Source organism: Coregonus lavaretus, assembly GCF_964263955.1.
Source record: "Coregonus lavaretus genome assembly, chromosome: 38".
In the NCBI taxonomy this organism is placed as follows: Eukaryota; Metazoa; Chordata; class Actinopteri; order Salmoniformes; family Salmonidae; genus Coregonus; species Coregonus lavaretus.
The window spans coordinates 5,637,037-5,662,918 of NC_140025.1; the positions used below are offsets into that span (position 1 = coordinate 5,637,037).

General features: G+C 45.1%; 2 protein-coding genes across 2 annotated transcripts in view; both read left to right on the forward strand.

Annotated features, from left to right (window-relative positions):
- Positions 1 to 1,141: 1,141 nt before the first annotated feature.
- Positions 1,142 to 9,868, forward strand: LOC311112354 (H(+)/Cl(-) exchange transporter 4-like). Its single transcript, XM_084155436.1, has 14 exons — positions 1,142 to 1,283; positions 2,013 to 2,173; positions 2,429 to 2,528; positions 2,803 to 2,990; positions 3,228 to 3,350; positions 3,522 to 3,728; positions 3,848 to 3,928; positions 4,058 to 4,330; positions 4,672 to 4,944; positions 5,199 to 5,385; positions 5,524 to 5,725; positions 6,063 to 6,259; positions 6,978 to 7,197; positions 8,555 to 9,868. The coding sequence occupies exons 1-14, from the start codon at positions 1,271 to 1,273 to the stop codon at positions 8,643 to 8,645; spliced, it is 2,316 nt and encodes a 771-aa protein (XP_084011562.1). The 5' UTR covers positions 1,142 to 1,270; the 3' UTR covers positions 8,646 to 9,868.
- Positions 9,869 to 10,838: 970 nt separating this feature from the next.
- Positions 10,839 to 25,882, forward strand: part of LOC311112348 (CLIP-associating protein 1-B-like) — a 44,850-nt gene continuing 29,806 nt past the window's right edge. Inside the window, exons 1-8 of the mRNA XM_084155427.1 lie at positions 10,839 to 11,104; positions 11,861 to 12,429; positions 14,873 to 14,951; positions 15,057 to 15,160; positions 15,269 to 15,360; positions 15,466 to 15,541; positions 16,818 to 16,915; positions 17,088 to 17,158. Coding sequence (XP_084011553.1) covers positions 12,235 to 12,429; positions 14,873 to 14,951; positions 15,057 to 15,160; positions 15,269 to 15,360; positions 15,466 to 15,541; positions 16,818 to 16,915; positions 17,088 to 17,158 — 715 coding nt within the window. The 5' untranslated portion in view covers positions 10,839 to 11,104; positions 11,861 to 12,234. The remainder of the gene's footprint in view (positions 11,105 to 11,860; positions 12,430 to 14,872; positions 14,952 to 15,056; positions 15,161 to 15,268; positions 15,361 to 15,465; positions 15,542 to 16,817; positions 16,916 to 17,087; positions 17,159 to 25,882) is intronic.

Below are 25,882 nucleotides of genomic sequence, written 5' to 3' on the forward strand. Positions count from 1 at the left end.
TCAAAACCACTTACTGGGGAGAATAGGGGGGGTACTCTTTTCCTGGTCCAGTCAGTGTGCCCTCTCAGCAAAATACAGCTGACAGACCTTTTTATAAATAATGATGATAAAACATGTGCTTAAAAATGAAGTTGAGTAATTCATTGAACATCTAAAAAAATAAAAAAACAGGACGATCTGAGGGGGCACATGTCTTTGTGCCCCCAATGGGCATTATGCCACTGAACACACACACACACAGACAGACAGACAGACAGACAGAGGATGAAAATGCTTTTTAAGTTTATGGAATGACTTCTTCCTCTCACCACTAGCTTTGTCTCTTTAGAAACTGTGGGGCCCCATGGAGGGTTGCCAGATTAAATAAGAATACAACTGACTGTGTGTACCTTTAAAAATAAGGCTGATGGAAATGGGAGAAGACATCACTTTGGTTGCTATGTCAACTAAAAAGACCAAACAAGCTATGCTGCTACTAGGGCATTGCAGGTAGCTTAGTGGTTAAGAGTGTTGTGCCAGTAACCGTAAAGGTCGCTGGTTCTAATCCCTGAGCCGACTAGGTGAAAAATCTGTTGACGTGCCCTTGAGCGAGGCACTTAACCCTAATTGCTCCTGTAAGTTGCTCTGGATAAGAGCATCTGCTAAATGACTAAAATGTACATGTCATCTAGAGATTTAGGAGACTCTGAACTGATCAAATACATTCAATAGCCTGTTTATTAACTGCTATTTTAACGAAATCAAGTGATTGTTTTACTATACAGAGGTATTCAAAGTGGTGCATATATTTGATTTGGAACAATATCCGGTGATACATTCATTTTTCCTGTATCAAATCTCTGACATACAGAGCTTGTGACCCAAGTAGGCGGCTGAATATGCAGGCCATGTCAAGAAGAGAAGAACAAACATTTTCAACACACAATAGCACACAAATAACCCTCTATAGAGGCAGTTTAGTGGTCTGGTGGTCTCTCTGTGAGTGAACAGTAGCCTACACACTGAGATGAATAAACGGATACACATTTTAGATTTTTCTTTCAGCCACAAGGTGCTGCCATTTCCCTACTCACAAGTCCACCTTCATGCGTTGACAGGTTGAGCAAATGCATTGTGGGAAGCAGAAGCCTATGACGTCCACTTCTCTCTATTTTCTAAACAGGTTTGGCTGGTGACAACCTATCACCGTATCAAAATGCATTCAATATTGGTGATTATATAGCTAAGAGATATAGATGTCTTTATTTTGAGAAGTCGGATCGTGTGAACAATGGACGGAGACGGTAAGCGTGAATTTCATTGCATGTCTAATAATGGCATATTGATTAAAGGGAGACGCAATGATATCTGGCCAAATCTTAGCTAGCAGCAACGTTAGCGGTCTTATTACATCCATATCTACTTGCTTTAGCTAGGTATATCTAAAAGCTACATGAAGGCCTCTGTCACTGTCACTGATCAATGATTTGTAATTCAGTATTCAAGCATGGCCCGCAAGTTCCGCATGTAGCTAGCTTACTCTTGTATTCTTGACTGCTCAGTAACGTTACTGTTTTCACTGCCTCTGCATGACGTAGCTACCCTATGAGAAAAAAATGACAGAATTATAGCGACCATGTATCCAAGTAAGCTACTAATGTAGTTATGTGCAGTAAAATGCAAATAATACATGTGAAATATATGATGATCAACAACAAGAACATGAAAATAGGGCCACTGTCTGCTCTGGACAAATGTCCAAACTGAAGCTAAAATTAATCTGGACATAGTATCACAAGGTCTGTCTGGTGACCCGAATCCCAAGAATTACAATTTCATACATTTCATGGGCATTATTGGCAGCATAGTGCTTCATACAGTGTTGAGGATCGGAGAACTGACTTGGCTGGGTTCGCGGTCTCTTCAACCTCTGTGTGTGTGTGTGTGTGTCTTTTGGAGGTGTTGGGATAAAGCAGAAGTGTGTGAAGGCCTGCATTAGACAATAAGAAATCTTCTTTCGTCTCTCTGACCAGGGGCCAGCAGTACTGGGGCCACTCCCTCAGAGGAGATGAATGGTACTGGGAACCTGATGGACTTCCTGGATGAGCCCTTCCCTGACGTGGGCACCTATGAAGACTTCCACACCATTGACTGGCTCCGGGAAAAGTCACGCGACACAGACCGCCATAGGAAGGTGAGGGGCGCACACACACACACACACACACACACACACACACACACACACAGCTCTACACTCTAAGCATTTTCTTCTTCTTCATCCCCAGAGGATATAATTCTTCTTCTTCTTCTTCTTCTTCTTATTCTTCTTCTTCATCCTCTTCATCGTCATAATCGTCATCATCATAGAAAAACTATTGATGTCCACCTCATTAATTTAACCTGATGATCCATTGAACCTCCATTGATGGTTAATTGATGGTTGTTCTAGATCACCACCAAGAGTAAGGAGTCTTACTGGGAGCTTATTAAGAGTCTTCTGGATGCCTGGTCAGGATGGGTGGTGATGCTGCTCATAGGAATGCTCACAGGTAGGAACCACAGAGACAGAGGCATCCTGCAAAGCTCTTACATCTTTGGTACTACACTAGTCTCTTGTGATATGGCACACATGAGATTTGCTTCTGGGTGCCGAGATTCATACTGCACAAACATAAACACATGACATGGCTCTCTAACAACCAATCAAAAGTCACACAGCCAGAGTTGTGAAATACCACGTCTGGTCTGGATCCTTTTGATAGGCATGCCCGTTCCCTTTCTTAGAGTGATCTGTGGTCTCATGCTGTGTGTCCTCCCATGTAGGTACGCTGGCAGGAGTGATAGACCTGGCTGTGGACTGGATGACAGATCTAAAAGAAGGGGTGTGTCTGTCTGCGTTCTACTACAGCCATGAGCAGTGCTGCTGGACCTCCAACGAGACCACCTTTGACGACAGAGACAAGTGTCCGCAGTGGCAGAAGTGGGCCGAGCTGATGACTGGTCACTCTGAGGTCAGCAGATCAATGACCGTTAACCAGATATCCTCTTGATTAAAGCCACAATACTGAGTTTGTGTTTTAGCCCGACGAACGACAGACGTCACTTGGCTAGATTAAGGGATGTGGCTTGGGGAAATGTAACTACTCTCAGTTTCTGAGGTTTAACTTGGTGTTTGTTGTGATAGAGAGTGGGATGATTGTGTATCAGGTCATTAAACCCATATATTCCACCTGTTCTTGTTTCTCCAGGGTGCCGGGGCATATGTGTTGAATTACTTCCTGTATGTATTGTGGGCGCTGTTATTCTCTTTCCTGGCTGTGTCTCTAGTAAGAGTCTTTGCCCCCTACGCCTGTGGGTCAGGTATTCCTGAGGTGAGTGTTTGAAATGTTGGCGTTCACTAATAGAAAATAACCATACTATAGTATTTTAAATACTACATTTTGATTGGCTGAAGAGCATTCTAAGAGTGTTTATTCATTTCAGATAACTGCACAGTTGCAAAGGTTATACCAAAGGGGGATGCTGTGTGTCGTCTTGTGTAGATCAAGACCATCCTGAGTGGGTTCATCATCCGGGGGTACCTGGGGAAGTGGACCCTGCTGATCAAGACGGTGACCCTGGTCCTGGCTGTGTCCTCCGGGCTCAGCCTGGGGAAGGAGGGACCCCTGGTCCACGTGGCCTGCTGCTGTGGTAACCTCTTCTGCTCCCTGTTCTCCAAGTACAGCAAGAACGAGGGCAAGCGCAGAGAGGTACAGTGGTAGCCCATTACGCTCCCATTTCTGGGGAAATAATACAATTTGGAGAAATTAAACAATTTATCCAAGTATTTAGTGTAGTCTGTATGTAACTCGGTTTGTCTGTTGTGCAGGTGTTATCGGCTGCTGCTGCCGCTGGGGTGTCAGTGGCCTTTGGAGCTCCGATTGGAGGAGTTCTCTTCAGCCTGGAGGAGGTGTTGTATACTTAAGTCCATTAGAAATCACCTGCTGTGTCCAATCAAATTCCATCTCACTTCCAGATACGTTGCTGTTATTTTTGATCCATTTCCTTTTAAATACTAAAGTATCTCTTTCCTGTTCAGGTGAGTTACTACTTCCCTCTGAAGACGCTGTGGCGCTCCTTCTTCGCTGCGTTGGTGGCAGCCTTCACCCTGCGCGCCATCAACCCGTTCGGCAACAGCAGACTGGTCCTGTTCTACGTGGAGTACCACACCCCCTGGTACATGGCTGAGCTGGTCCCGTTCATCCTGCTGGGGGTGTTCGGGGGCCTCTGGGGAACCCTCTTCATCCGGGGGAACATCGCCTGGTGTAGGAGGAGGAAGACCACTCTGCTGGGGAAGTACCCCGTCCTAGAGGTAGCTAACTGTGGCACCCTATTCCCAATATAGTGCACTACTTTTGACCAGGACCCATAGGGTAGTTCTTGCATTGATTTACTTGCTTACTAGCACTGATTTAGTAGATAGTAGCTATTTATAAGAATGTTTTAGTGCAATGATTGTGATTTGGCCTATCTTAGTTGAATTAACTGATTGTGTCTAAGTTGCTCTGGATAAGAGCATCTGCTAAATGACTCAAATGTAATGCCAGTTTCTGCTTCTTGCTTGCTTTTTGGGGTCTTTGCCGGTTTACTGTAAAGCACTTTGTGAGAACTGCTGATGTAAAAAGGCTTTATTAATACATTTGATTGATTAAGGTGATCGTGATAACGGGTATTACCGCGGTCCTGGCGTTCCCTAACCCGTACACGCGGCGCAGCACCAGCGAGCTCATCTCAGAGCTGTTCAACGACTGCGGCGCGCTGGAGTCCTCTCAGCTGTGTGACTACGTTAATAACCCCAACATGAGCCGTCCGGTGGACGACATCCCAGACCGCCCTGCTGGACCCGGGGTCTACACCGCTCTGTGGCAGCTGGCCCTGGCTCTTATCTTTAAGATAGTTATTACCATCTTCACCTTCGGCATGAAGGTCAGTATGCTGTACGGCATGGCTAGATAGGGTTATGTTAACTGACGTAAGCAGTTATGAAATGCTACTGAACTGCTTATCTGTGGGTTATGAAATATGAAAGTGTTAGGTCCTTTATGTAGCTCCCTTCAAATAAAGTGTTACCAAGTTTGGATCCCAGATATTGTGAGTAGGATAACCGTGCTCATGGTTGATTTGTTGTGTTCAGATCACCTCTCCGCCATGTTGTTCTATGTCCTCTGTGTTGTCTCCAGATCCCGTCTGGCCTGTTCATTCCCAGTATGGCTGTGGGGGCCATCGCTGGGCGAATCGTGGGCATCGCTGTGGAGCAGATGGCCTACCACCACCACGACTGGATCATCTTTAAGAACTGGTGTCGTCCCGGAGCCGACTGTGTTACCCCAGGGCTCTACGCCATGGTGGGCGCTGCCGCATGTCTGGGTGAGTCCCTATTCATTAGGGTTGTGTTCATTAGGCACCAAACGGATGAAAACAGACTGAAACAGGGCGGGATTACTTCACACTTTATAAAATAAACACTCAGGTCATTAGGTTGACACCTTTGTGTTGTTGTTATAGGAGGTGTGACCAGGATGACCGTGTCCCTGGTGGTCATTATGTTTGAGCTGACCGGTGGTCTGGAGTACATCGTACCCCTCATGGCCGCAGCCGTCACCAGTAAGTGGGTAGCGGATGCCTTTGGGAAGGAGGGTATCTACGAGTCCCATATCCAACTCAATGGCTACCCCTACCTGGACGTCAGGGACGAGTTCACGCACAGGTATTAATGAAAATGTATGCACTCACTAACTGTAAGTCGCTCTGGATAAGAGCGTCTGCTAAATGACTAAAATGTAAATGTATTACGGGATACATATTAGGAACTTTGTCGTTCCTCCTTCTCAGGGGAGGAACCTCGCCCCTAGTCAAGTCTCAACCCTGCAGTAGTCAAGAGTCATCCCTTCTCTAAGGGCTGGTTTTACCAGACACAAATTAAGCATAGTCCTGAACTAAAAATATATTTGTATACTTTGAGCATGCTTTTGCTTCCAGGAGTGGGATTAATCTGTGTCTGAGAAACAGACCCTAAGAGCTCCTAATATGTGATCCGTACACAGGGCCCTGGCCACGGATGTGATGCGTCCCAGGCGCAGTGAGCCACCCCTGGCCGTGTTGACCCAGGACAGCACCACAGTGGAGGATGTGGAGACGCTCATCAAGGACACCGACTACAACGGCTTCCCCGTGGTCGTGTCCCGAGAGTCGGAGCGCCTCATCGGCTTCGTCCAGCGCAGGGACCTCACTGTGGCCATCAGTAAGACATTAACCCTGGATCTCGCACACACAAACACACTCACACACACATTTTAAATACTTTATTCAAATCCAGAAATCACATTACAATCAAGAAGGATTCAAACATTTCGAAGGTCTTGGATGCATGGACACTTAAGGATACAAAAAGCACCTTCTCCATACAGCTAGGATGCCCATAACACCTGCAAGAGAACAGTACCTTGCTAATTGCTTTACTCAAGTCTTAGGTCGGCCTGCAATCTGAAGGCCACGTACTGTAAGCCTATGTAACGTGGCCAAGGCTGCCAAATATCAGTGCTACCGACCTACACTCATATCCAAGGCTGTGCAAGCGTGATATTAGGGGCTGGTATTTAAGAAGCTTTTCAGCAAAGGCCCACTCCATCAAACTTTCAAATGAGCAGCCCACTTCCAAAATGACCACCTCTCTCTGGCCTCCCTCTACAACAACAATATATGTTGTGCTTAAAGGCCTGCTTCCATTGAACAAAATAGTGGGACTGTTACAGTAGGTTGTTTTCACTGTGAAATGACAGACTAAACACCAAACATAATAGTTTGGAGAACATGAATAGGAAGTTGTGATCATAGCTATTGTAAGTCACATAGAAAGACATCAGCATGTGTTGAAGAACACTGTATTTAATGTGTCAGTTCATTGAGTATTATCTGTGGTGTCTGATGAGTCACAGCTGATATTTCTCCCTCCCTCTCAGAGACTGCCCGTCAGAAGCAGGACGGGGTGGTGAGCAGCTCTGTGGTCTACTTCACGGAGGACACCCCCCAGGTGGCCGAGGCCTGCGACCCCCAGCCCCTGAAGCTGCGGCGCATCCTCAACCTCAGCCCCTTCACCGTCACAGACCACACCCCCATGGAGACTGTGGTGGACATCTTCAGAAAGCTGGGGCTCAGACAGTGTCTGGTCACCAGGAGCGGGTAAGGCTGAGAGAGGGGTGTGTGTGAGGGATGAGTGTGTGCGGGTGAGGGTTATGGGGGTCTAGTGATCCGAGCTGGGGCTCCGACAGTGTCTGGTCACCAGAAGCGAGTGAGTCTGTCATCAACCGATCAACCAACCTAACATAGTCTTCATCCACCAGAGTTTCTGCTAGTTTAGAAAGTTTCACATTTTAGTCATCGAGCAGTTGCCCATGAGCGACACACAGTCCAGGGCCCGGTTTCCCATAGCGATGGAATTTAGGCTTACGACTGTTTTAACGATGCATCTTTTCTACAACTGCCGAAGATGTAGTCCTCTGTAGCTCAGCTGGTAGAGCACGGCGCTTGTAACGCCAAGGTAGTGGGTTCGATTCCCCGGGACCACCCATACACTAAAAACATGTATGCACGCATGACTGTAAGTCGCTTTGGATAAAAGCGTCTGCTAAATGGCATATTATTATGTAACGTGCATTTCCCAAAATACCACGCAGATAGAACGTTCGCTAAGTGCGTTGTTGAGGCATGTGTCGATACTAATAGGATCGAAAGAAAGACAGCACTGCTCTCGGATCAGCGTTCTCCCTTTCAAACCTTACCTTAACATTAGAATTATTCCACAATACTGACGACGGATCAGCTCCTATGAGATATTATCACCTATGGCTACAAATATTGAAGCGCCTTATTCTAATGCTTACCCTATAATAATGCACTAAATCAAGATTTGGCACATCATTGCGCACATGTAGGCTATACATCATGAAATATATTGAGGCAAAAATTACAGACAGTAGCGTAGCCTACAAGCTAAATAAAACTCAATTGAATTAACTTGAAATGAATTCCTTATAGTCTATACTGTATGTATCTTTTAATACAGTCATCTTGGTTTTCATTTGAAACATCTTTATATCCTTCGCTTGTTTGTAACAATTGCAAAGACATTGGCGACTTTGTATTTGTAGTCACATTCGTTCTGATGTTATCTGCGGTCACAGAAAGACAGATAAACAAGTTGATTTTGTATTAGCTGAGATCTTCTGTGTATAAAGGGCAAAAAAGTATCTAACGACGCACTTGGTGGTCTGAGGCAGTAGTTAAATAACAAGCGTTTAAGGGCAACTGTAGTGACGAGGGTTTTGGGAAACAGCTCGGAGATTTAACTATGCTCCTACAAAGGTTCTAACAATGAACTTAGCCTTAAGATGCATTTGGGAAAACGGGCCCAGTATTCTAAAATGGGCTCATTTTACTTTGGTGTTAGATTTATGAAGACCATAGACTCTGTTGAATCATTCCGAGGTTTATTGTATGGTGGAATGATTTGTGTCCCCCCCCCCCCCTCTCTCTCTAGGCGTCTGTTGGGCATCATCACGAAGAAGGATGTCCTCCGTCACATGGCCCAGATGATGAACCAGGACCCAGAATCCATCATGTTTAACTAGCGGCCCAAGAAGAAGAAGAAGCTTTATTATCCCCAGGACCTCTCTGCCCCTCCCCTCCCTCAGACTGTAAATAGTGAAACGCTACTGTAACCTGTAATGAAGATGAGTCACTCTCAAATACTAACAGGCCCCCAGTGTTTAGAATGGAGGGATGGAGATAGTGGGGTGAAGAAAGAGGGGGATCAGGACTAAGATGGAGAAATGAAGGAAGGAAGATGAAAGAAGAGGGTGTGAGGACCAGGAAAGAGGGACCAAGAGTGAGGGGTGGAGGAATAGGGGTGTGAGGATCAGGATGGAGAGGGGAAGGAAGAGGTGTCAATCATGGCAAGGAGGGAAGCACCTTATGTCTGGGATGATGACAGTTGTTGTTTTAGTTTGATGTGCTGCGCTGCTGACACCATATTTATGTTTTTAGTGAAGCTTCAACGCCTACTGTAACTGACTTGAGTCTAAGTTGTCAATGTTAAGTTGGTGGCCCTTAGAACCCATTGTTCCGAGGGTATATTTCACATGTTAACGTTACTTTAACATTTGCGTCTTCTCAAATGTTTCTCAATATTGAACTGTAATAACATAGTTTTAACACTGGTACTGTATGTATTTACTAGAAGACAGCATATCATGTCAGTTGATTTAGTTTATCCAGGGTATGTATATATATTTTTGCAATGAAGAATGCACTTTGGATGAAAGAAAGCTGAACCAGAAAGCGCCACCAAGTCCATTGTTTTTCTTGTTACTTTATAGTTTTCACTCCATGTTGTCCCTCACCAGTTTCATAGGTTTTGTTTTTATATGCCAAGGGAATGTATTGTTGAAAATAACTGGAAATATTGAACCTGCCTCACTTTTGTTATTTTTGTTTTATTTTATACTTGTCAGTCCAGACGGGCCACAGTGGTTGTGTGGATTCAGCCACACTTGGTTCTCTTTCTTAGTCATTTCATACTGAAGGATAATTCCATATTTTTCTCAAATCCAAATCCATCCATCCATCCGTTGTTACTGTATTGCGAAACTATCGATTGTCATTATCTCGAGCAATTGAACACTACTGTAGTTGTTTATATTTATTGTTCAACATTACTGTAACTTGGAACTGGTACAGAAAACAGTTATTTGCACATTTGTTGGTGTTTGTAAATGATGTCTAAGTGATGCACAATATATACTATTTGCAATGTATGCAGTTCTGACATTAAAGAAAAGGGACATTGTGTCAACAAGAATGAGATTGTATTTATGTAATTGAGGCATATGATACTTATCGCGTTAGTAATATCTTTGTCATATTTGTGATGTTGAAACACAAGGAATCATGTGGAAAATGAATAATTTTAAGGGTGGTTCATTAAACATATTGAGCGTCGCTATAATATTATGTAGAGGTTCTACTGACAAACTGTTTACGGTCACATTATTTTAAAAAGGAGGACCAAGTTCTAAGATCAGGTCATCCCATAATAGCCAGTGTTTAACACCTGAGCTGTTTTAAAGTTCAAAGGGCGATGGAACCAGCCTCCTTGAGCTTTTTGGTCAGGATACTGCTACAGTTCTCTGAATGGACTTGAATTTAAACACAGCTGGTTGTGGTTGTAGAGGGGGATGGAGACGATAGTGGGTAGCTCCCCAACTGGTGGAGGGTTGTACTTCTCCACCCCCATCAGTCAACATATAAGATACTGTCTCTGTCCTTTGGCCAGGTGAAAACTAGAGTTATCTGGAGCCAAGCACAAACATGGTACTGAGACACTCCATTAGAAGGACATTGATCTGTACTAAATTTTTAAAATAAGATAGTTATTTAATTTGTTTCCTTGTCGAGTGTTTAGTGCAACAAAATAACACCTGTAATTACTTAAGTCATTTCCAACATTTCTATAGTTATTTTTCATACAAACGGACACAATTCCCATACCTTTTTTACTTTTTGTAATCTTGATCTAGGCTAGCTATTTCTACAAAGTGAAATAGTGTTATTTACACATAGTGTTTTATTAACAAATGCTTTATTATAAAATAAGACAACTATTTGAGATACAAAACAACACACTGTACAAACTCTTGTAATTGTCAGTGTTACTGTTTTGCGATCAAATATTTGAAAGTGAGAGTGAGCTTTCTGTAATAGACAGCAGAGGGCACTGTTGGCGTGCAAACAAGCAACACATGTATGACTTTCATTGGAAATTATTACTATAAACAATGTAACCAAATAGCTAATGTAGCTAGCAGATTTTTTTAATTTTTATAACTGTTGCTAGCTAAATGATATCACATATTGGATCGAGCTAGCGAGCAGGCTACATAACGGTCTGCTCTGAGTACTGTACTTGGCTCCACGCATACAGTACGTGTGGGTTCATCGCCTGCTACTACTGCTGGATGTCCAGTATCCTGGCTCTTGATTTTTTCCGAACGAATCTGAGTTGAGACGAGCGTCTGGATGCAGATTACTGGTAATTGGCTAACTAGCTAGTTAATAATCCCTTGGTAAATTAGTGACGACAATTGCTTAATTGTAGTCTAAATGAATTGACCGCTGATATTTGTTGCCTTGATTTAAATGTTTGCTGGTAGCTGCTAGAGACAGTTAGCCAACGGAAGCTAGCTGGCTAGCTAGCTGGAGGAGCCAGTGACGGTGAAACAGCTTGGCGTGCTAGCTAGTGGCTAACTAGTTAGCTTAATCTAGATAGCTAGCGTTAGCTACGTTTGCTGTGTTGATTCAGCTTTGATTGATAGCTACATTTAATCTAGTTAGCTAACAATTTAACTGTAATGTTTTAACTAGCTAGCTTGTTATTTGTCTGTATAGCAAATAATTCATCCTATTTCAAGTTAGCTAGCTATCTATTTTGCTTAGCACAAAAGCTACCTAGCTAGCTACCTAATTTACTAAGCTAGCCAGCTAGCTTGGCTAAACACTAGCTAGCAACTTTCACAACGTGAAGTAGCCAGCTAACTAGCTAGGTAACTAACGTTAGCTAAGCCAATTGTGTATTGATACTTCAATAAAAATGGGGTTTTATTGCTGTGTAACGTTAGTGTGTATTTGTCAGTTCAGTAGTCCAGCTAAATACTATTGTTATTAACTAGCTACTCATTGTTACACTGACTGTAATTACACTGTTTTGCTTAGCCTATGTTTGTGTTACACTAAGGCCTATTGTCTGGAGTACTTGTTATAATACTTCTGTATCCCCTTGTGATTTTAGGTCCATAGGAAAGCAAAGAATTACTGAAGAATGAAGTACAATCATTTCAGCAATCCTCTTCTTCATCATCAGTCCACGTTGCTGTCCTCTTGTCCACGACTGATCATATTTGTAGTTTGATCTGGAACACAAGAGTGACCTAAAACCTCTGGACAGTTCCTGACTGGACTGCTGTTATCTCTGCATTCTCGCCTTCCAGCATACCCTTGAAATAAAGAGTCAACTGTTTGGGATAAACATTACACACTTTATATAGGAAAGTGTGTAATATATCTGGAATATAGACCTACCCTACACTTCTCTGTGAGCAGAATAGGCCTATACATTTTTCTTTGTCCCGTGTTATTGTGGTGTTATACCTTTGGTGAGACACTATGGAGTGGAATATGGAGTACTGTATGGAGCAGGTTATGCAGAAGGACCTGGGTCGGAGACTACAGGTGGGCCAGGACATCATAGACTCCATCCTGGACAAGGACAAGTTCCAGGACTTGGAGCAGGACCAGACCATGCTGGACAGAATGGTGGATGGTGTCGCTACCAACTGGGTCAACTCCAGCAATTTCAAGGTATGGGATACCATGGGATGGCACTGTCACAGGCAGCCAAAAAACGTGCTGCTATAACCATAAGGTGAAAGTGACTGGTGTAACACAAGTATAGGAAAGAGACTGTCATTCACTGTAACATAATTCAGAAAGGGTGTGTGAGACTGTCACCTGGGGGGAGAATATAACCTACAGGCCCTGTGGCTTCAAACTTCACACAAGGGCTTGTTGTGCACAATATTAGGTTAGTTGCTTTATAAGCTAGCTTCATGCATACTGCAGTGATGAACTGACTAGTGGGTTAGCTCCTGATGACTGTTGATGGCCACTCAGTACCATGGGGCTTTTAATAGCTGGCTGTCGTAAAGAACAGTGCAGAGTGAGATGGATGGACTCTAAACCACTTTGGTGTCTGTGATCCCTGTGTATCATAGTACACATTTGAGGGTCTTCTTGACCCCCAAATCCCACCAGAGTAGATCTCACCTTGCCAGTCCTAGATAAGATGTGATTGTGATTCATCAGATGTAGCCTAAGCCTAGCTAGCCTACATGTCCAGCAAACCAAAACATTACATCACCCACCCATTCTTTCACTATTAGGTCTTCAGCCTCAGTACAGTCACAAACACAAGATGAAGGCTGAGCAGTAAGGAATTCATTCTTCACCAAGGGGATGGTTATCTGTTTGGTGGCCTGAATCCTTTGTGTTTGATCTGTATCCACTAGAGACGGTATCCCAAGGGACATTTAGCTAACTACACAATCACTGCACTGCTGAAAGGCCATAGGATAACATGATAGGATAACATGGGACCCTAATGTTATCAGCAGAGCAGACAATTCAGCCCCCTACCCAAGCTTTAGGCCATTAACCTAGCCTATACAATTCCCCAGACTGTTTATAACAGCTATTCAAACTCCACAAATGTCCTTCCAGACTGTCAGTGGTCAGAGTCTCTAACTGCTTCTTCCATGTAAACATTGAGGTGGCGGAGCGGGAAACTGTCAACAGTATCACAGCTTGTTTTTGTCGAGCTCTGATGTTGAGTAATCTATCGACTGAGCTCAAGCAAGGGGTTCGCTGCTTTGATTTGTCTGTGCTTTCAGGCTGGAGCTGACCTCTGAACTCTGTGTGTGATGAAGGGAGAAGCCATGTCAACTACTCTACTGCCACACACACACACGCGCACTCACACGCATAGAAAACAGCTTACCCCTCTCTCAGCGAATCAGAATGCTGCACCCTGTGCTGCTCTAGAAATGGTGTCCCCTCCAATCAGAGTGATTACTCCGAGAGAGCAGTACAGTAATGGGGACATGGACTCCCACGGCAATAGTGTTGAGCTTATTTTACCAACTATCATTAGGCTACCCCAGATAAGACCCAGTCTGTCTACCTGGGCTGGCCCCCACAAGTAGAGGGGAGGAGAACACCAGATATGAATGGCTAAGAATCAATGAATAGGCTAACCCCCTACGTGAAGAATGATCAGGATTTAGTTTATTTTCTCATTTTGCTAGCTTCTGTCATCGCTCTGCTAGTAAAGACCAGTTAGTTTTTAGCATTCAGCGCCGGAAATGCTGTGTTTTTGTTTCAGCATCAGATGGGAGTAGGTTGAAAGCTGTTGATAAAGAAGGAAAGGAAGGCAGGCCTAGTCAAACACTGCAGGACTTTCAGAGGGAGGGAGGGGGCACTGCAGCAGGCTCACAGCTCTACACAGCTGTTGACGGACAACCTGTTCTCAAATGGTGTGTGTTTGTGTTCTGTCACTTCTGAATAGTCTTCAGCACCTTGTTTTAAATGTTTTTAAATTAAAGCTATTTACTCAGACACATTTTTGATATGCAGCAATTATGAATTTGTATTTACAACCAACAATTATTTTGTACGTGCAATGTGAACTTCTCCACTAGGTGACATTAGGCAGCAGGAAACTGTTGAGAAATTGTTCTCTCTACAAATATAAACCCTGGGGTTCCAAAAATTGCACCATAGCCCGAGCAAGAAGCTCAGGTGATGCGAATGTGTTGATTATGGCGTTAGCAGGGATACTCTCACTACACGTTCATTGAGTGTCCCATGCCACCCCAAGACAAGGAAAGATACCTTCCTTAGTGCCAGCCAAACCCTTATCACATCTCAAAGTTGTTTCCGACATGGTTAGTATTTTATTTTCTACAGTAGTCCTACAGCAGCATCAGTAGGTTGTTACAATATATATTATTTGTGTTTGAGGGCTTCCTTTTGCTTTTAACATTTTATAAAGGGAACAAAACCAAGATTAATCACATTACCCACAATCCTTTGCAACCTGAATTTGTATTTCAAATGATTATTTTTATGATGTTATGCATTCTTCTCTCTCAATGTCTCTAACATTTATGCTTTTGTTGAATAGCCTATGTTATATATAAAAAAAATATATATACTAAAATGTTTATCTTTTGATCTTTATTCTTAGGTGGCTTTGTTGGGAATGGACATACTGTCAGCTTTAGTAACAAGACTACAGGAACGGTTTAGGACACAGATTGGAACTGGTAAGCTATCCCTGGCAGTTGTATGCATTATAACAAATATTTTTGATTCATAATTTTTTTGTCACATAATTCATATCTTTGTCCTTGCCTTCTTCCTCCCATTAGTTTTGCCGAGTTTGATAGATCGACTAGGCGACTCAAAGGACCAAGTCAGAGACCAGGACCAAGCTCTTCTACTAAAGATCATGGATCAAGCTGCTAACCCACAGGTAATATCAGCATGTACTGTAGACTCACCTACCTGTTAGTATCGGAAATAAACGTTTAAATATAAAAAACGGACAACAATACATTTCTTTTCTTTTATTTATTTGCAGTATGTATGGGATCGAATGTTAGGAGGATTCAAACACAAGAACAACAGGACCAGAGAGAGTGTCTGCATTTGCCTTATCGCCACGTTAAATGTGTAAGTTCATAATAGCCAGGAATGGTTAAAACGTACTATTTCATCTGTTTTGTCATACACATTCTTTGTGCTTTTAAAAAATAATGATTTTTTTCCCCCTTACAGATATGGAGCTCAAGGCTTGACCCTCAGCAAAATTGTCCCCCACATATGTAATCTTTTAGGAGACCCTACAAGCCAGGTATAGTTACATTATTTTTTGAAGCAAAAAATTGGTGCTTAGGCTATTAAACTATACTGAACAAAAATATAAATGCAACATGCAACAATTTCAAAAAATTGACTGAGTTACAGTTCATATGAGGAAATCAGTCAGTTGAAATAAATTAATTAGTCACATGACTGGACAGGGGCGCATCCATGGGAGGGCATAGGGCCACCCACTTGGACGCCAGGCCCACCCACTGGGGAGCCAGGCCCAGCCAATCAGAATTAGTTTTTCCCCACAAAAGGGCTTTATTACAGACAGATACTCCTCAGTTTCATCAGCTGTCCGGGTGGCTGGTCTCAGACGATCCCGCTGGTGAAGAAGCCAGATGTGGAGGTCCTGGGCTGCAGTTGTGAGGCCGGTTTGATGTACTGCCAAATTCTCTAAAATGACGTTATGGTAGAGAAATTAACATTAAATTGGACATTCCTGCAGTCAGCATGCCAATTGCACGCTCCCTCAAAACTTGAGACATCTGTGGCATTGTATTGTGTGACAAAACTGCACATTTTAGAGTGGCCTTTTATTGTCCCCAGCACAAGGTGCACCTGTGTAATGATCATTCTGTTTAATCAGCTTCTTGAGATGCAACACATGTCAAGTGGATGGGTTATCTTGGCAAAGGATACATTTTTACTAAGGGATGTAAGCAAATTTGTGCACAAAATTTGAGAGCAATAGGCTTTTTGTGTGAATGGAACAATTCTGGGATATTTTATTTCAGCTCATGAAACATGGGACCAACACTTTACATGTTGCGTTTATATTTTTGTTCAGTATACATTGTAGTGTTAAACTTGATTTCAGCTGTCACTGAGGTTGACAACAGCATTATTGGTGTTTCAGAACTCTCTGGTGGTTGACCAACAGTGTTACAGATTCCATGTGAACTTATCAGACTTCAGTACTTTCCTGATATCTCTAGTCTGTTTATTCCTTGCAATTAGCTTGTTTTGTACACTTTTTCAAAAGGCTTTGCTCTGCACTTCAACAGCACTTCTGCACTTCCTGTCGGGAACAGGAAGCTGTGTCCATGGACCTCTCTTCCTGTACTGATATAGTGCAAGCCATCTTTGTCAGTTTCAAATAGCACAACTATATTGACTATTACAGTCAATAAGAGAGAATTTCTAGATTTTTTACATATAATTTTGTGTTCAATCCAGACAAACGATTATGTCGTTGGTTAGTGTGCAGACGGATGAGTGATGCCGTGTTAATGTGTCCTGTTTTATTTCCTGACACGCAGGTGCGAGACGGGGCTATGAACTGTCTTGTTGAGATCTACAGACACGTCGGGGAGAGGGTGCGGATGGACTTGGGGAAAAAGGGACTGCCACAGTCACGGTACCTTCATCCTCTGTTGTATTTCTGATATCAAGGCTTTCTGTTGAAGTGCAATCACCATGACCCAGTTCTCTGGTATCTCCAGGGAGCCTGCCTGTCCGCTTTTAGGCTTGCGCCTTGTCATAATTTATGAAAATGCCCTTAAAACAATATTCTGTCTGTCTCTTTCCAGGTTGAATGTCATTTTCAGTAAATTTGATGAAGTTCAAAGATCGGGGAACATGATTCTGTCCCCTGTCTCAGGTAAGCACAGTACTTCCTTTGCTCTCACTGTTGTACTTTCCATCTGTCCAACACCACATGGAAACATTCATCCCTTTCCATTGAGCGTTGTCATATTGATATGTTCTGGTGTAGTGCAAGCAGTGCACTGGGATTAGGACTATGCTTATGGAGTTGAGGGGGGTCTCATCCAAGCTGTGCCCATATCCATAAAGCATCTCAGAGTATGATTGCTGATCTAGGATCAGTTTTGGCTTTTAGATCATAATGCATGAAATTATACAGAGCTGCTATCCTAATTTGATCACTGTTGTCGCAGAGAAATTTCCTGCCCAGCATGAAATGCAGCTTCTAAAGTTTGTAATTTGCCCTAACGAAAAATGTATCAACCCCTACAAACATTTCTATTCATTATAATGCACATAATAATTGACATTTCCTGTTGCTGCAGGATTATTTTCCTGCTGTGAGAAACTGGTCAAATTAAGACAAGATGTATGTACAGGTGGGGACCTGATCCTAGATCAGCACTCCTACTCTGAGACACTTTGTGGATACAGACCCTGGGCTCAGACCACTTAGAGCTGGACAGAAAACCAACAACAGAGAAACCTGTTCCATGTCCAGGCTCTTTCAGAAGAGAACAGTTAGTATGCATTGAGCAGTCTCTCTGCAGCAATGCAGGGCTGCAGGCAGGGGGTCAGATTCTCCTTTCAGCTGCTCTCTATTGGACATGTTCTTGGTATTCTGCACACAGAGTAGTACCTTACCCTGAAGCAGCAGTATTGAACCAGGACCGACTGATATCGGAGATTGTGTCTCTTTGTTGCTGCGGCCATATCATTTGACTTTCCTCAGGCCTGTTAAGTCTGGGACATAAAGGGTATAACTGCTGTGGTCATGAGGCTTCACTTTCATCACAAGAGTTCACCCTGTAGAGATTAGACTAGAGCTGCTGTAATCTCTACTTTCATTTAGTAGACTGAATGACTTCATATCAAACCTAAGCAAATTGGCCAAAGCAAGGTGTCATGCTAGTTATTTTATGGTAATGCATCATTGACGTCATTGACCGACATCTCATTGGTGTTTCCTGTTCACCTTGTGGGCCAAAGAAAGGGGAAAACCCTTTGCTGTCAACACAGTTTTCCCCCCTGTGCGGCTCGAAGGTTAACCAGGCATAAAGGCAATGTCTTGGCCTGGCCTCTCTACAACACCAGATACTTCAAAGGCCTGCCTCTCCTGTGCAGCTGACAGCTCATGAATGTCAACAGTCCAGGCAAGTGGAAAGGACCTCTCTCTCTGCCCAGGAATCCTGTGTCCTATTCATTTGGTACCAACCCGATTGAAACAGGGAGGTACTGCATCTGAATTTGTCCAATGAGAAACACTTGGCCCTAATGAATACTAGATCTGGGGCTGGCGAAGGTAAAGGGAGAGCCAGAGAGGCTAGGAAGAGGCAGCAACACAAGGGACTCTGCTGCAGGCATTTTGTCATCCGTGCAGTCACAAGACCTAGCTAGAGGGGAGGGGAAGGAGTAGCCTGGAGTACGGTAGGTAGAGACAATAGAGAAGAGACAGACATACGGCAGTGTTTGTCCTTGTTGCTCACTGTTACTTAGGTCTGTTAGTGTGTGGAATCAACAGCCCTGCTATGACCACAGGAGAAGGTATGGATCTCTTTTCTCTTTACAAAGGCCTTTTATAGCTACTGCATGGGTAGATTAGCTATAGTCGTTTTCGCATTGGGATTAGCCTATGGTGTTTACAGGTGGCCTCCGTAGGTAAATGAAAGGGAGTGGTGTTTTTGGTGAGAACTGCAGGAGATTTCATACAGGATGTTTCTCTTTCTTTCATTTCTTATAAAGGAAATAGTTTGGGCTGTTTATGTTACTGTGTTTGACATTGGTGAAACATTATACTAAGATGCTAGATACAAGGCAAATTAGCCCTGGTTTGTTTAGCTCATACTTGGACAAATGTTTTGGTCAGAAGAAAGAGCAGAGGACTAAATGTTACTTTTGTCTACTTCCTCATCACTTCCTTGCCAGTAGCCAGTCAATTAAGGTGCCAACTGTGCTCTGTGAATAGCCCTCTGCCTAGTGCACTTCTGACGCACAAATTATGAATAGGGGGCACTGAATGACTGGCAGAGGTGCCTTCTGTCAGTAGGGTAGGGTTACAGCTAGCTAGGGCTTTCATAGTATTTCGTCTTTTTTGTATTTTATTAGGCCCCCCAATTAGCTACAGCCAAAGCTGCAGCTACTCTTGCTGGGGTCCACATAAAACATGACATAATACAGAACATTAATAGACAATTACAGCTGAACTACAGAAAACAACATATTACATAACATTAAGACAGGTACAGAACTAAATAAATGTAAAATAAATAAATACATTATAATACATAGAATTAAGACATGAAGTACATACATTTAAAATAAGAATACACACTTTCATATTCTTATGCCTTAGCCTTTTGTTACAGTTGCTTACTTTTACAATTGTAGGTCCTGATCCTAATCTCTCAGAACCAGTTGTTCTGCAAAGACTAGCGTGAATCTCACAACATTAGGAACCACCCGTGTCCTTGGTTCTCCCATTTTGAAATCAATACTATTCATAATAATAATGCGATTCATAGATTATACTGAAATGCAAGTGCACTGAAAACGACAATGGAAATGCTACAATTCCTCCAGCTAAGGCTTCAACCACAGTTTTCACCCCAGCAACTGCCATTCAGCTCATAAATGAGCTACAGATAGAGTTTCCTCCCTGTTAAAGGCTTCAATTTAATCCTTCACCTCAGCAACTGCGTTGGAGTTTTCTCCAGCTAAAGTTTCAATTGAATCATTCACTTTAGCTACATACGTGGACTTTTTAGAGATCCATCACTCCGCTAAATATATTGAACAGAGTCGTCATTGTGATGAGGTGTGAATGACGGAGTCAGGCGCAGGAGGTAAAACACAGAAATCCAGAGTTTATTCAGTGTACATGAATAAAGCGCAGCAAGTGTCAAAACAAAACTAGCACACGGGAAAATCCACCTTGGCTACATACAAGGAAAGAGTAGCTCAACCGAGCTACTCACTCTCACATTGAACAATCACTCACAAAGGACAAGGGGGCAGAGGGAACACTTATACACAGACTAATGAGGGAATGAGTACCAGGTGTGTGTGTGATTGACAAGACAAGACAAGACAAATGGAGTGATGATAAATGGAGCGGTAGTGGCTAGTAAGCCGGTGACGACGAACGCCGAAACCTGCCCGAGCAAGGAGGAGGGGCAGCCTCGGCTGAATTCGTGACAGTACCCCACCCTTGACGCGCAGCTCCAGCAGCGCGCCGACAACAGCCTCTGGGACGGCCAGGAGGACGCGGAGCAGGGCGAGTCGGATGGCGACGATGGAAGTCCCTCAACAGAGAGGGATCGAGGATATCCCTCACTGGGACCCAGCACCGTTCCTCTGGACCGTACCCTTCCCACTCCACGAGGTACTGAAGGCCCCTCACCCGGCGCCTCGAATCCAGTATGGAATTGACAGAGTACGCCAGCGCTCCCTCGATGTCCAAAGGCGGTGTAGGGACCTCCCGCACCTCAGACTCCTGGAGCGGACCAGCCACCACCGGCCTGAGGAGAGACACATGAAACTAGGGGTTAATACGGTAATCAGGGGGGAGTAATAACCTATATGTGACCTCGTTGATTCTCCTCAGGACTTTGAACGGCCCTACAAACCGCGGGCTCAGCTTCCGGCAGGGCAGGCGGAGGGGCAGATTCCGGGTCAATAGCCAGACCCGATCCCCCGGTACAAAGACGGGGGCCTCACTGCGGTGATGGTCAGCGTTGGCGTTGGAGGTGAACATGGGCAGTGTTCCACGTCTCCTCCGCGCACCGAAACCAGTCATCCACCGCAGGAGCTTCGGTCTGGCTCTGGTGCCACGGTGCCAGAACCGGTTGATAACCTAAAACACACTGAAATGGTGTTAGGTTCGTAGAGGAGTGGCGGAGAGAGTTCTGGGCATATTCTGCCCATGGCAGGAACACTGACCACTCCCCCGGACGGTCCTGGCAATAGGACCTCAGGAACCTACCCACATCCTGATTTACCCGTTACACCTGCCCATTACTCTCAGGGTGGGACCCAGAGGTCAGGCTGACCGAGACTCCCAGACGTTCCATGAACGCCTTCCAGACTTTTGACGTGAACTGGGGACCTCGGTCAGACACTATATCCTCTGGTACCCCGTAGTGCCGGAAGACGTGTAACCAGGGCCTCCGCAGTTTGCAGAGCCGTGGGGAGACCGGGCAGAGGAAGGAGGCGGCAGGCCTTCAAAAAGTGGTCCACAATGACCAGGATGGTGGTGTTCCCTTGAGAGGGAGGCAGATCAGTTAAAAAAATCAACACTCAAATGAGACCATGGTCGTTGTGGAACTGGTAAAGGTTTTAACTTACCCGCTGAGAGGTGCCTAGGTGCCTTACTCTGGGCGCACACTGAGCAGGAGGAAACATACACCCTCACGTCACAGCTCCAGATCACCAATGCCGTAGTTCTGCTCCGCCGGACTGAGCTTCTTTGAGAAGAACGCACAGGGGCGGAGCTTGAGTGGCGTGCCCGAGCGTTGAGACAGGACTGCTCCCATCCCAACCTCGGACGCATCCACCTCCACTACGAACGGTAGTGATGGATCGGGGTGGGCCAGTACCGGGGCCGAGGTGAACAGTTCCCTCAGGTTACTGAAGGCCCTGTCAGCCTCAGCAGACCAGCGGAGCAGGGACGGCCCACCCTTCAACAGAGATGTAATGGGAGCTGCGACCTTGCCAAAGCCCCGGATAAACCTCAGATAATAGTTGGCGAAGCCAAGGAAGCGCTGCACCTCCTTTACCGTGGTTGGAGTCGGCCAATTACGCACGGCTGAAATGCAATCTCCCTCCATCTCCACACCTGAGGTGGTAATGCGGTATCCGAGGAAGGAGATGGACTGCTGGAAAACAAACTTCTCTGCCTTGGCATAAAGGTCATTTTCCAACAGTCGGGCCAGTACTTTGCGAACCAGGGACACATGCTCGGCGCGCGTAACGGAATACACCAAGATGTCATCGATGTAGACCACTACACCGCGACCAAGCATGACCCGAAACACCTCGTTCACAAAGTACTGGAAGACTGAGGGAGCATTCATCAAACCATAGGGCATCACCAGGTATTCATAATGCCCTGTGGTTGTGCTGAATGCTGTCTTCCACTCATCTCCCTCTCGGATACGCACCAGGTTGTACGCACTGACTGAGATCTAATTTAGTGAAGAAGCGCGCTCCATGCAATGACTCAACCACTGACGGAATGAGGGGGAGAGGATAACTAAATCTAATCGTCTCCCTGTTCAGTGGTCGATAGTCAATGCACGGGCGCAGACCGCCGTCTTTCTTCTTCACAAAAAATAAACTTGAGGAGGCGGGTGAAGTGGAGGGACGTATGTACCCCTGGTGCAGGGACTCGGGGACGTACGTCTCTGCCTGCGACAGGGGATACATATTATACCTGGGAGGTACAGCGTCTACCCAAAGGTTTATTGCGCAATCCCCTGCCCGATGAGGTGGCAATTTAGTTGCTTTATTCTTGGAGAAAACTTGTGCCAGATCATGGTATTTGGGGGGAATGCGCACGGTGGAGGCACCGTCTGGACTTTCCACCGTGGTTGCACCAACGGAAACACCCAGACACCTACCCTGACACTCTCACGACCACCCTGTGAGAACCCTCTGCGGCCATGAGAAAGTGGGGTTGTGGAGTGCTAGCCACGGAATACCTAACACCACAGGGAAAGCAGGAGACTCAATGATGGAAAAAGTGACCTGCTCACAATGCGTCTCCTGTGTGATCATGGTGACTGGTACCGTGACTTCCTTTATCAACCCGGACCCTAATGGTCGACTATCAAGTGCTCTGATGGGGCGTGGAATGGATAGGGGAACTAATGAAATGCCCTGGCGGCGTGCAAAAGTTTTATCCATAAAGTTCCCAGCTGCGCCTGAATCTACTAGCGCCTTACACTTGGGAACTCTCATGTAATCAGGGAAGTATATGGGTATGGTACAGTGCACAGCAGAGGGCTCTGAACAAGTGTGGGTGCTCAATACCTGGGGTGATGCGAGAGTGCCCTGCGGCCACCTCTTGACCCAAAAGAGCGCTGACGACAACGTGTGGTGGAATGTCCCTTCGTGCCATCCGATTGGCACTGGCGCCGTCGTCTTCCGCTCTCTCGGTTTGCGGTACCACCCAGCTCCATGAGCTCTGGATCCGCATTGGTTGGGGCGGGAACGGGCAGACCTCCTCCAGGACGTCCTCTGGTTGCCAGCAGGTTATCCAGACGAATGGCCATGTCCACCATTTCGGTAAAAGACAAACTGGTGTCACGGCACGCTAGCTCCCGTCGGACGTCCTCCCGTAGATGGCACCGGAACTGGTTGATCCTGCTGGCAGAATCCGGAACTCCAGCACGAACTCCTGTACTGTCCTTGTCCCCTGCCTCAAGTGGACCAGCTGCTCACCCGCCTCTCGACCCTCGGGCGGGTGATCGAAAACCGCCCGAAATAGGCGGGCAAACTCCCTGTAGTCCACCAACGCGGCTCCTCCTTCTCTCCAAACCGCGTTGGCCCACTCCACGGCTTTCCCCGAGAGGCAGGAAATGAGGACGGACACCTGCTCTCGATCTGATGGCACCGGCCTGACACTGGAGCAGTACAGCTCCAGTTGGAGAAGGAATCCCTGACATAGAGCCGGCGTCCCATCGAACGCCCGTGGTCAAGATATCTGGATCCCTCCGGGTGCTGTGATGTAGGTGGCTGGATCCGGTTGGCCAGCTGGTCTCGAAGGATCGGTTCCTCTTCTCTCCAGGCGTTGGACGACCTGAAGAACCCGATCCATCGCTTCCCCCAAGCTGGCCAGCATAGTGGAATGTTCCTGGACCCTTGCCACTATTCCAGGCATGCGCTCCTCTCCTGCTGACTCCATAGAGGGTGAGTGATTCTGTGATGAGGTGTGAATGACGGAGTCAGGCGCAGGAGGTAAAACCCCGAAATCCAGAGTTTATTCAGTGTACATGAATAAAGCGCAGCAAGCGTCAAAACAAAACTAGCACAAGGGAAAATCCACCTTGGCTACATACAACCGAGCTACTCACTCTCACAATGAACAATCACTCACAAAGGACAAGGGGGCAGAGGGAACACTTATACACAGACTAATGAGGGAATGAGTACCAGGTGTGTGTGATTGACAAGACAAGACAAATGGAGTGATGATAAATGGAGCGGTAGTGGCTAGTAAGCCGGTGACGACGAACGCTGAAACCTGCCCGAGCAAGGAGGAGGGGCAGCCTCGGCTGAATTCGTGACAGTCAATATCATCAGATGGGCTTCACTTACTGCATTCGCCCTGTCTAGTGCATAGAAATGAACTAAACCAAACAATTGCCGTGTTACAGTCTACCGCCCGTAAAGGCTTAGCTAAGGTATAGTTTGTGGCCTTTGGACTTATTTTAATAAAGTCCCCTTGATATGGAGTTTCCTCCAGTTCTCATAAACTTGTTTTGCATATCTATTTTCATTCCCGCATCACACTCACACCCAGCAGCATCCACCAGTCACACACAAAATAAGAATACACTTTCATAAAACTTTGCTCTACTGACTGACATCAGTAAACTGACCAGACTATCATATTATATGGAGCAGTATGTTCTTACTCTACTGAGGCTTTGCTTACAAATGCTTTCTCTGAGCAGGCACTGATATCTTGATACTAAGGGCACATCCTAGCTTTTAACTTTAACCCAAACACCAAATGTGCTTGCAAGGGAGATGCTACATCTATTTAGGTCAGAGGCGCTGTGGTTTGCTGTTTTATTAGTTTTTTTAAGCTACTTTTGCTGCTTGCTTGAGTGATTTGAGATGGCAGGGAGTTCCAAGCTACAGTATTATGGCTCTATATATTACTGTGAATTGCCTTGAATTCGTTTTTTTGGCTTTAGGGACTAAGGAAAGACCTTTAGTTGCATGCCTTGTGGAGTATGAATGTCTGTCAGAGCTGTATGTTAGTTGATTGAATAGACCGTTTGGAGTAACAAAAAACGAGAAGTGATACAGACAATTTCTTCTCTACTATGAGCCAGGAAAGGTCAACATGCTGTTGACATTAGCGCTCTTGGAACATTGCTGGATAAGACGTGCTGCTCTGTTTTGGGCCAGCTGTAGCGTTATGTCTTTCTTTGCAGCACCTGACCATATTACCGGGCAGAAGTCACGATAAGATCAAATTGAGCCTGTAGGACTTCTTTGATCAGTTGTGGTAACCTAGTCCTGACAGTTTACAGTCTAAAGTGACACCAAGAAGATTAGTTTCCTCAACTTGTTCTATAACCACATCTTTCATAACCAGATCCAGCTTAGGTCTAGAGCAGGGGTCTCCAACAGGTCGATTATGAGTAGCTTGCCAAACAATTCTGAAAGTACATGCAATTTTCACGTGTTCCACTGCAAACTGTCATAAACAAATCTCACAAGTATCAGACACCGCAAGCTCCCAGCTACTATCTAATCAACGCAACATTGACATTTATCCCATTCCTGGTTATCCACTATTGGCTTAAAAAGCCAAACTTAACACACTATCGGCCAATTCATTTCCAGCAATATTGCCCACCTGTCTGTGTGGTGCGTGCGTTTGTCT